At 45.7% G+C, this 12,106-nt stretch overlaps 1 protein-coding gene across 2 annotated transcripts in view; it reads right to left on the reverse strand.

The window, feature by feature from the left end:
* INO80 (INO80 complex ATPase subunit) overlaps nucleotides 1–12,106 on the reverse strand; it is a 133,787-nt gene that overhangs the window by 17,440 nt on the left and 104,241 nt on the right. For both annotated transcript variants that reach the window (XM_030559501.1, XM_030559500.1), the window contains one exon: nucleotides 271–365. In XM_030559501.1, the coding sequence (XP_030415361.1) occupies nucleotides 271–365 (95 nt within the window). The remainder of the gene's footprint in view (nucleotides 1–270; nucleotides 366–12,106) is intronic.

A 12,106-nucleotide genomic window follows, 5' to 3' on the forward strand; every position in this document is an offset into this window, starting at 1 on the left:
TGTATTTGAAGGTGTCACATGTTCAGTGAGACTTTCAGTTAATCAGGGTTAACTTGAAATTAAAAACAAACAAACAAGACAAATAAAAAGCATGGAACTTCCATGATGTTAGCTAAACTTCACTGGTCAATCAGACTGATTTCCATTATATCTCATCCCCTTCCCTCCATACATACATTTTCTATTTAGTATGTAAGCCTTTTGAGACAGTGACTTAGTTTACTTAACATTTCTCAAGTGCTTAATCCACTGCTTTTATAAATAGATTACCTGTTCTGAAAGTCAGCTACCATGTCCCTTCTCTCAGAGATCTTCGAAGAACCATCCAATCTCATGTAGGTATGTTTCCTGTAAACCATGTACTCCTGCAAAGCATGTAGTAAATAAATAAATAAAAATACTGAGTCAGCATCATAAAGTTATTTAATCCTGACTCCTCAAATAGAAGACACCAATAGTGGAAGTAATACCAATGAAAAGATTTTGAAAAATAATTCAGAATATGACGGGTACAGGGACACTATCAACTTTAAAAAAAAAATCTTACTATGTTAGAGGCCCCATAAGAGTATTAAAACTGAAGTTTAAAAATCCAATTCACTTTTTGCCATTTGTACCATTTGTTTATTTTCTGCATTTCACTCAAGTTGGGCAATGACAAATGAAGTTAGCTTAACTTTTGTTCATTACCATTTCATTTTCAGGATCACATTGGTTTGGTTACAGACACTGCCTAAGTGTATCTGTTTATTTAGAAAAAAAAGTTTCCAATGCATTCTTTTTTTAAGAAAAAAAAGAGAAAAAAGGGTCATGAACACGGTCTGGTCTTATGGTTTGGTAAAAGCTCGTTATTACCAACTCTAATTTTTGGACCAAATTTTGAGCTGACAGTATCTCTTTAAATGACCCCGCTCTCATTAGATCAACAAGATATCCTCCATGTTATGCATAAAACCTGCTGGTTCTGAACCAGTTGAGTGGTGTCTTGAAAAACAAAGATTGACTTCAGGTCGCCACCAACATCTAATGGTTAGATACTAACTCACTTTCCAGTTACTGCCTATTATCTGCCTCCTAGATAAGTATACCTCTAGCCCGATATAACGCTGGCCTTGGGAGCCAAAATATCTTAGATCATCTCCAAAGATTGATCAGTTGCTTTGCAACAAGCTGTTCTGGATGATGACTTTTTTAAAATGCTGTCCACAAACGGAATATAGTTGTGTCCCCTGAGAGACCAGTCTCACTAGTTTGATTATCAATATCTTCATGAAATCACTGGGGGTGGAAAACAAGCTAATGGTGTAGGCCTGGCTTGACATAAGTAATTGGACATGGGTGAGGCCTCATTTCTTGGGAGACAGGATTAGGGAGGTAAATGGATCAGCAAACTGGAAACAGAATGTGAGAAATTTTTGCAATGTGTACCCCAAAGTGGATCTCTGAATCGGGTGGAGATAACATCAATACTGGTTTGCAGCTCTCAGATGCCTCATAAAAAATCTCTCTTGGTTGGCAGGTGAGGTTGAGTAGCTATGGTTGAAGTGGAAGGTGTAAGGTCTCTTGACCATTCTATTTTCTGACATTTACAAGGTGGCTCATAAAAGCCCTGGTGAAAGGAAGGTTGCAGTAAGGACCTCCGTTTGTAGAGCTGTTTATGGCATTTTCTTTTCGGGACCAGTGTACATATATTCAGGGAGATAAGGGCTTCTCTAGAGCGTTTCAATGAGTGCAAAGGCTCATCTGTCTTCTCGGTGAAAAGATTCAAGGGCAAGTGTTCAGTGTTTTGGACCTCCCTGGGAAACCCTGAAGAGTGCAGCCATGATTCCCATCACATCACAATGGCAGCTGCCCTAGATTTGATGCCATACCTGCTGCATTCGCTGCATCAGCCACAGCTTGTAATGAGGTCTGGCTACTAGTTTGTTCTTGTCAGTAGGGGCTTGAAATTGAGTCCTGTCTTCCTAAGGTAACTTGTCGCTAAAGTCCAGGAACTTAAAGAGTAATTTGAGAAATCATATTTGGCAGGAAGGGTCTGATAGTTTGAGATGCTAAACTGAAGACTTGAATATGTATACACCTTCCTCCTTATGGGCCAGAGTGGCCCTTTTATGTTGTTGTTTGGATCTTTCTATAGCTGCCTGGATCACCAAAGAGTAAAGGGCAAGGTTGGTAAACAAGAGCTCCACGCTCTTAGCTGGGACAAAAGTACCACTTTTCTGTACTCTTGGGGATAGGGTCAAAGGTAGCCAGCATGTGCCAGACAGACCCTGCCAGGTCTAATATGCAAGAATGCAACCCAACAGGAGCCCATAGCCTGAGAGAGATCCAGGAGCTTGTGTTGAGAGTCCTAGATCTCCTCTAAGATGATATGGGAGCTCTTCTACCACTCTCTGTAACAACTCTTGATATTATTTGATTGTCTGGCTTACAAGTGAGGCTGGAGCAACAGCCTCATTAGGTGATGAGGACAATATTCCTGTTGCTACCAGATAGTCTTCCTTCTATTCCATAGTGGGAGATTTTGGTAGACCCCTTGAAGGAGAGGGGTGGTAACACTCCCTGTCATGTAGCACAGATTCCAGGTACCATGACCCTAATAAGGCCAGTATGAGGGCTCAAAAATAGGTTGCAGCAGTCCCTAAGGCATTGGATACCACCAGTCCCAAGGAGGAGGTCCCTGTTTGTTGTGGCTGAGGCTGGTTATAGGAGACTTAAGCCTGTCTGGACTGATCTTTCTAAGCAGAGGTGAAGCTGGTTCCACTGGTACATCTAATCTCCCAACAATGAGAAAGTCAGATCTGGTTCTATCTGTGCAGTTGGTCCTGTTGAGAGGACACAGCAGCTAGTGGAGAGGACAGGAGATAAATTTCTTCCAGAGTCCTCAGTTGCCACTGATGTTAGAATCTCCCTCATGAGGATCAGTATTGATATCAGGGAAATTGTGGGTCCAGGAGGATGAAGATATCCTTCCAAGTGGTACAAGTCACTAGCTCCTTTGGCAGTTGTGTTCTGTTACTCCATTTTGCCGGAGTAGGTATAGACAGTTGTTCCTTACTGTACCATCACGGCACTGTTAGCGAATGAATCTTCGACCTGGTGGTTTTCAACAGTACCCAGTACTTCAGGTCCCCGTGTTTCATTTTAGTTTGTACTGCAGTTAGTGTTGAAGCTGATGCGGTGGCTGGTACTAAAGGACTCTTGCTCCTATGTGCCTTTTGATCATGCCCATGAAACTCAGAGGGCCTAAATCTTTGTGGCTTGTGTGTGAAGGCTCACCCGACTCGGATGGAGTATGGGAGTGTTTTCTCCCCTTAGAAGGTGGAGATCTGTTTGTGAGAGTGCCGCTTACTCTCATGAGAGGGACCAGATGAAGAGTTTTTCCCCCATCTCTTCTCCACTCTGGAGTCTGACATAGTACTGGGGTGTACTCTAGCGTCTCCTAAGACTGGGTCTGACTTGGACCTCACTGCACGCTCTATACAGTGTTTCCAAAGCCAGAGTTCTCACAACCGCTGCATTTGGATGGGAAAAGAGTGGCAAATAGAGTACTTACTATGAGCTTCTCTGAGACAGTACAAGCAGTGCTGGTGGTCATCGCTGATGAAAAATGGGCAGGAGACGTGGTTTCTGAAGCCCAGTATCTTGGGCATTATCTAAATCCCATGCCAGGAGAGTTTCCTAGGGTGGGGATTCTAACACTAACTAACTGGGGAACTATCAAAACACTAATAACAAAAAACTAAGAATAATATACAAGTATAATAAAAAGCAGAAAGGATAAGCTCTGGACACTGAGTCGGGCCATGCTGTGGTAAGAAGGAGATGGAGACAAGGTCGGTCTTCCCTGCCCCTTATACTCTCGGTAAGGAGCATGAAGAGAGCAGTGGTGCTGGTGTGGACCAGTGGATACTGCTCGCAAGAATTCTCTGATCTCAGGCACACAGAATGCATGCACATCCAAACTGGAATACACATAGCGATCAGCACTCAAAGGAGAACTTCTAACTATGCTAACAATGTTTCTATTAAACACTCTTTTCTATTAATTACATTTTATCCAATAATCTCATCCTTTCAAATACACACATTTAACAAATCACTCCTTTTTCTAAAATCTTTTTACTCTCACTTCATCCATACTTCATTCGGTGTCCTTGGTGCTCCCCTGAATTTTGTATTTTTGGTAAAAAATTGAACATAGCAATAGACTGCAAAGCACTTAGGAAATAATTCTAATGAAAAGAAACTACACAAAGCTAAATGGTAGTTGTAAACTAGTACAGCAACTCCTCTATTGTGACTGAGGGAGGGGCCTAATGACAACCAAGTATTCAAGTACCCCTAAAATGGAGATCTAAAAAAGCATAATAGCGATGAAGAAAATCAGCATTCCACACCAAGACCCAGATAAAGATTCAGAAAGTCACAATACTACTGAGCAGAGTACCCCAGCTGAAACAAGACAAGGCAAATACAGCAATGATAGCAAAGGGTCCAAGGAGTACACTGCAATACTCACCAAAAGGTCACTCAACCTCTTTAACCAAGCATAGACTCTGTGTGTTATATTATAGTAAAATATATATATTATAGTAAAACAGAAGCTGCTGCCTAACCCTATGGCAGGGGTTCTCAAACTGGGGATCGGGACCCCTCAGGGGGTCACGAGCTGTCAACCTCCACCCTAAACCCCACTTTGCCTCCAGCATTTATAATGGTGTTAAATATGTTAAAAAAAAATTATAATGGAAGTTGCACTCAGAGACTTACTATGTGAAAGTGTGACCAATAAAAAAAGTTTAAGAGCCACTGTTCTATGGGGATACTTATATTAAACTCACTTGAAAATCCTCCTGCTAATCGTGTTTAGCCGACAAGGTCAGCATGATTGCAAGAGTATTAATCCAGGAAAATAATGAAATCAACCTTGGCTGCAGAAAGTTTGTTAACTGAAGCACCAAAGAAGTCAAGCCACTTCCATCTCCACCTCCCCTCTATCCACTGGGACCTACAGGGACATCAGGATACTAGAGAAATCTAGATACTCCTCAAGCAAGCTGATTTAAAACAAAACATAAAAATGTAAAAAATGCAAAACAAGCTAGATCTAACCCACCAACGAATCACACACACACACACACACCACCCCACTGCCCATAGTAGGCTTTTCTGATGGCAGACAGCTGAGGAGCGAGAGGAATACTAAAAAATGTCTCATGTTTTCTGCTTACAAATCCCACTTACACCTATGGATTTCCACCTAGGTTATAGTACAGTGGGATCCTGGGTTATATTCTGCGACATTTTATTCCATATAACTCAGGGGTTCTCAAACTTCATTTGCACTGTGACCCCCTTCCGACAACAAAAATTACTACATGACCCCAGGAGGGCAGACTGAAGTCTGAGCCTGCCCGAGCCCCAACGCCCCAGGCTGGTGGGCCAGGGCTAAAGTCAAAGCCCAAGGGCTCCAGCCCCAGGCAGGGGGCCTGTAACCTGAGCTCCGCCACTCAAAGGCAGAGGACTTTGGCTTCGGCCCTAGACCATGAAGCTCAGGCTTTGGCTTTGGCCCTGGGCCCCAGCAAGTCAACTGCCAGCCCTGGCGACCTCATTAAAATGGGGTTGCAACCCACTTTGGGGTCCTGAGCCGCAGTTTGAGAACTGGAATTGATCTGCACAGGATGCTATTTTCCATACCCAGAAGTTATAATGCTATATATCACTGGCTACTAAGTTTTGGATTTCTAAAGCAAGTAATTTAACTGACTATAACTTTTAGTTTCTATTGTACATAAGGGCAGATACTGACAGCCCCCACTATAGTCTCCCTGTCTATAAAAGGTAGGAAGACTATCATTTCCTGTTCTGTGATCTCTTGTTTTTTCCCTTCCCCACTACAGCCATTACTGGTCTTATAGGTGCTGACTCTGTGGGTGCTCCAGGGCTGGAGCACCCCTGGGGAAAAAATGGTGGGTGCTCAGCAACCACTGGCAGCCCCCCATCAGTCCGTCCCCCCCCCCAGCAGCTCCCACCTGCCAGCAGTCCTGCACTCAGCGCCTCCCACTCCCTGACCATGCCTCCCCCCAGCCACTAAGAAGTTACCTTGTGCAGTAACGATGGTTCTTTGAGATGTGTCCCCATGTGGGTGCTCCACTCTAGGTGTCGGTGTGTCCCTGTGCCGGATATTTCTCGCAGCAGTACTCAGTCAGGGGAAGGGCACGCACAGGGGCACTCCCCAGACCATCCCCTCCATTCCTTCTCTACCGCAGAACTTGGCTGTGTGAACTCCAAAGTAGAGGAGAGGAGGGTGAGTAGTGGAGCACCCACAGGGACACACACATCTCAAAGAACCATTGTTATTGCACAAGGTGAGTAACTACTTCTTCGAGTGGTGTCACTGTGGGTGCTCCACTCTAGGTGCTTGTAGAGCAGTACCCCACCAGGAGTGGTAGGGGTTCAGAGAGTTATACATAAGTGTGTGATGAGAGCACTGTAAGGCCAATGATAGCATAATGCTTTGCAAAAGTGAGCTCCAATGTCCAGGTTGCAGCTCTACAAATATCTATTAAGGTGACATTGTTCAAGAATGCAATCGATGTTGCCATGGCTTGTGTTGAGTGGGATCTGATGCCTATAAGGGGTTCTTTGTTATGTAGGTGGTAGCAAGTTTGAATACAAGTAGAGACCCATTTGGAGAGTCTTTGGGTCGATACTGTAGAGCCCTTGGAGCGCTCTGCCACAGACTTGGTGACTTGCTAAATGGTTTAGTTCTGTCCAAGTAGAAGGCTACAGCCCGTCTGACATCTGGTATGTGCAAGGTTGCTTCTTGAGAGTCGTTATGTGGCTTGGGATAGAAGGCAGGTAAGTGTATGGTTTGGTTAATATGAAAATTTGTAACCACTTTGGGTAAGAATTTTGGGTAAGGATTTAACATGATTTTGTCTTTGGTAAATATAGTGTACAGTGGTTCAGCCATCAATGCTCCTATTTTGCTGACATGTCTGGAAGACATGATTGGCACTAGGAATGAAGGAGCGAGCAAGCTGTGAAAGGAATCGTGTAGCCATAATGTATGATCTCCAATACCCATTGATCTGTGGTTATTGGCCCAGACGTGGTAAAATGAGGATAGGTGGTGACCAAAATTGTGGGATGGGGTATCTGTTGGCACCAGAGGTTGTGCATACCCTCCATCAAGACTTCAAAAATTGTGGCTTAGATGCAGATGGACAGGTGGACGAGACCTGGTTCTGTGGAGCTCGTCATCTCAGAGCCCGTTGTTTGAGTCTGTTCTGAGTGAAGTATCATGGTTGTTGACTGTTAAATGAAGTGTCTAATGGCCTCTGGTATGGTGTAAAGTGAGGGCGTTTGTCAGGTGGTGGGTATATGCCTAACGTACGCAGCATTGGTTGGGAGGCCTTCATGGTATGGAGCATGTTGTCTGTTTGAAACGAGAATAGTTTATCCCTACCGAAGGGGAGGTCCTCCATTTTTAGCTGTAGTTCTTTAGGAATTCCCAAAGCCTGCAACCACGATATTCTTCTCATAACCACAGCTGTTGTGGTTGTTCAGGCAGCTGTGTCTGCTATATCCATTAAGGCTTGCAGCGCTGTGCATGCTATTAACTGAACCTCGTTGATAATGGTGTTGAGTTGAGGACATTTATGATCAGGGAGGTCCTCCACAAGCTCTTGTACACGTCTGTCGCATCTTGGGCGCATTTAACATGTGCGATTTCAGCTTTACGCATTTGGAAATAAAACGAGAAAAATAACCATTTAAATACTGTTTCTGTACTGCAGGCGATTCCGACTGCCATTACACTCAATGTAATTTTGACTATATGCAATTTTTCGCTTTAGGTGCTAACTGCGGAACGTAACTCCAGTGTAAGATGAGACAGACCTGTATTTTACTATAGTTAGAATAGTCGTAATTTGCTAGCAGAAAAGAATAGTTGGCAACTCTAAGCAGAAGGGTGGCTGACGAGTAAACTTTCCACCCAGAGAGGTCCAGTCTCTCATGCTCTTTATCTTGCAGTGAGGAGTGGAAATGATTAGCAGCCTCTACCACCAGAGAGCAGGCTTGAGGGTGTGAAAACAAAAATTCCATGCCTTTGGCTAGAACAAAGTATTTTCTGTCAGCCCTTTTGTTGGTGGGTGGTGCCGATGTTGGTGTTTGCCATATTACCTCTGCAGGCTCCATTATAGCCTCGTCCATGGGGAGGGCAATCTTGGTCAATGATGCCGGTTGTAAGATTTTTAACAACTTATGTTGTTTCTCCTGCACCTCAGGAAAGGCAATTTCTTGGCTGTTTGCTACTCTTTTGAAGAGTTCTTGGAACTGTTTCAGGTCATCTGGTGTCGTAGGGGTAGACGGTGTCACCACTTCAACTGATGTGGAAGATGAATGTGGGGCAGGTGGTGAATAATCCAGGTCTGCCTGAGATAGAAGAGAAAGAGATACTATCTCTGTCTCAGGAGAGTTAGGGGGTTTCTCTGTGTGATAATGTTGGGTGTATTCTGGAACCTCTTGTTGCTGGGGAAGGAGGACTAGAACAGAGACTCTTGTATGTGGGCCAAGGACCCCATTGTGGCCATTGCATGGGGTAAGGTGGCAATGGGTAAGGCCAGTGCTGTGCATACCAGGGCTGTGAATGCTCAGATGAGGCTTCGGCTTCAGCTTCACAGTATTCCATGTAGGTTTCATCTGTGATGGGGATGAACGTTGAAAGGAGAAGCGGTTGTTCTGCATGTCTCCTTCCTCGCCATGATGCATGGAGAGTGGTGCAGGAGATGAAGGATGGTGCCGTGCTATGTAGCTCGGAGAGTGTTCGGTGCCAAGCAGTGGTGACTGTGGTGCCGAAGAAACTGCTATGTCAGCAGGACGCAGGAGTTGCGCTGGTCCTGCCTTGGGGTTGCGGTTGACCACTGGAGCGCTGACTGGTGCCGGATTTGGCTTGTTAGGTGGCAGCAGCATTGATCGCGGTGCTGCTGCCTGTGCCACACTCTGCACCGGGGTAGTCGGTGCTGTGGAGGAGACCTGCTGTCTCAACTCCAGTGCCACACGTTGGGGCTTGGCAGGGATCCGCTGAGGGACGGTGCTGGAGGAGCCCGGTGCCTCGTAAGTGCTCAGTCTGGATGAGTGGAACATTGAGGGTAGAGACTTCACTGGGGAAGCTCTCTTTTTCTGAGCGATCCTTGCTGGAGAGGTCGAGAATCGCTTCCTGACAGTTTAGAAGTTGGAGCCTTATCAGAGCTCAGGTATCTTGGTTTATGAAACTCCCCAGAGGATCTCTCTTGTGGAGGTTGGAGGCATTTCTCCAGCAGAAGCATTTTCAAGCAGGGATCCCTGTTACATCTTGCCCTTGTTGTTAAATTGGTGCAACATGCATCTTTCTGGGCGATATGAGTTTCTCCCAGACAGCAAATGCAGGATGTGTGGCCCTCAGAGACCACATCGGTTCACGGCAGGAGTCACATTCTTTAAATCCTGTTGAGCCTGCCATGATTGCAGTAAAGCCTCTCCCCCCTCTCCCCTCTCGAGAGATAAGAGTAGGAGTTAATTGTAATGGTAAACTGTAGAAACTGTTCCCAAATGGGGGTTAAGGAGAGAAAGTTTTCTTCTTTCTTCTCTTTTCTTTCTTTTGGAAGAAAAACCTCTAAGAGGAATTAACGAAACTATGTAACTATGATTAGACTAGGACTAACTAAACCATGTAACTAAGTACAGACTAAAAAGAAGTTCCTATGTAACTTTTAACTTTGGGTTTTTTGTCCCCACACCCCCAGAAAGTATCAAGGAGAGCACTGCCCAGCCAAGAACGCTTGATAACGAACTGAGGGGACAGTCAGGGGAGCATGCGCTATAGGAGGTGCCAACAGCTGCAAGAGATGACCCCTGTGCGTGCCCTTCCCCCAACCGAGTACTGCTGCGAGAAATTTCTGAACTCCAGCACAGGGACGTACCGACACCTAGAGTGGAACACCCACAGAAACACCACTAGAAGAAGAACAGCTGCTTCATGGTGTGCAGGAGGCTTGGAGGGAGGTGGGAGAAGCAATGACACAGCTCGCTCAGGAGAGGAGGCGGAACTGGGCAGGAAAAGGCAGGGTGAGGCTGGAGTGGAGGCAGAGTGACCAGATGTCACTATAGGGACAGTCCCGACATTTGGGGCTTTTTCTTATGTAGGTGCCTATTAACCCCCAATCTCTGTCCTGATTTTTCACACTAGCTGTCTGGTCACCCTAACTGAGGGTGGGAAGAGGCGGGGTGGGGCCTCGGGGGAAGGGGTGGAGAGGGGGCAGGGCCTGGGGCAGAGCAGTCACAGGTGCCAACTTTCCAAGAGCAAGTGGATGATCGACCTCTAGCTCTTTGGAAAGTTGGTGCCTGTGACTGGTCCTATGGAAAAGCAAGCTGTGAAGTGCTGAGGAAAAATTTGCAGACTCACTCTAATCATGCTTCTTCCCTGATGCAAAGGCTATAGGTAGATTTAAGCTTCTTTTTCTCATGGAGACTACTGCAAGGAGAATCTATACATACCTGTCTCTATCATTAGGTAACTGTTTCACACCCCTTCCTTATTTAATGTGAGCAACTTGGCTTTGCAATCTCTATTTGGTGTTGTCGGAAACAAAAATGCAGGTCTCTTCATGTTGCAATTCACTGACTTTGCTTGCTGTAAGAATGGCAGCTCACATTCATGCTAGGAGCCCCTGTAATGCAGATCTAGTCACATCTGACAAGCGATGTAAACCCCCGCAACGCAAGCGTGTAGGAGCGATCCTACTATTTCAAATGTCTTGTATTTTCTCATTTTTAGTTTTGTTCTAATAAACACATGCATCTTTGTGTCAGGGGAAAGAGAATGGTCAGCTAGGATGAGTAGCAAACTCCAGACTAGAAGGAAACAATCTAAACTGCTGCATGAACTTCTAAAGAAGTGGCAGTACCTGAAAGTCTTCTGCATCCCTAAACATTCCACCTCTCCCTTTCAGCACATGCTATCAAACACAATAGCACAAAAATCAGTGCCCACAGCACAGGACAGGAAAGTGAGGGAGAAAGAAGAGGAGCTAAAAGCCAATTTATTTTTCCTCCTCTAGGCTCCAGCCGCTCCCCAGGACAAACACAGCTCCAGCAGCAGCAGCAACCCTGGTGGCCAGGCAGGAAGGACCCCTCACAGGTGGTAGCAGCGGTGGTGGTGGTGAGGTCCTGGCTTCTCCTTCCAGAGGTGGGGGGGGGGTGGGGGCTGGCCAGCAAGGCACCCCACCCCTCACTCAGCAGCAGTGGCAGCAGCAGCAGTGCAGGGAACGTGCACTCCAGCCAGCAGCAGCCCAGGAAGGGAGAAGGAGCTCCAGCCAGCAGGGCAGCCAGAGAAGGGGGGAGAGCGTTCCAGCCAGCAGGGCAGCCCGAGGACACAGAGTGCTCCCTGTACCTATTGGGTTCCTGGGAACTAGGCGGGGGAAGCCCGCCCACTGCTAAAGGATCCCCTCCCAGCCTAAAGGGAGGATCTAGAGGACCTCAAAAACCCAGCTGATTCCGGGGACAACTAATAAAAGAACAGGGACAGGAGTGCGGTCAGAGGGTCATAAGAAGGGAGCCTGATGGGACACTGAACAGAGAACCCCAGACAACGCCCACTGCTCCTCAAAGGCGTCAAGGGAGCCAGTGGACGCCGCCCAGAGGAACACCGCCCGGATACGTGAACGGACTAAGGACTGGAAACAAGCCCCACAGTCACAGGAGTCAATTTAAGCAGGCTGTCAGAAATGCCCTACAGCTTCCTGGCTGAGCATATGTTGCACACTCCTCACTAAATCTATCAGAACAGATCCAGTGTCTAGGCTCTCAAGCAGTACCTCTGTTTTCCCTATAGGTAGTTATGGAAGGCAATGTTTAACAATGGATTAAGAAATAATTAGGCTGTCAAGTGGTTAAAAATTTTAATCGCAATTAATCGCACTGTTAAACTATAATAGAATACCATTTATTTAAATATTTTTGGATGTTTTCTAAATTTTCAAATAGATTGATTTCAATTACAACACAGAATACAAAGTGTACAATGCTCACTTTATTTTTTAATACAAGTATTTGCATT

The sequence above is a fragment of the Gopherus evgoodei genome, chromosome 4 (assembly GCF_007399415.2).
Source record: "Gopherus evgoodei ecotype Sinaloan lineage chromosome 4, rGopEvg1_v1.p, whole genome shotgun sequence".
Taxonomy (NCBI): Eukaryota; Metazoa; Chordata; order Testudines; family Testudinidae; genus Gopherus; species Gopherus evgoodei.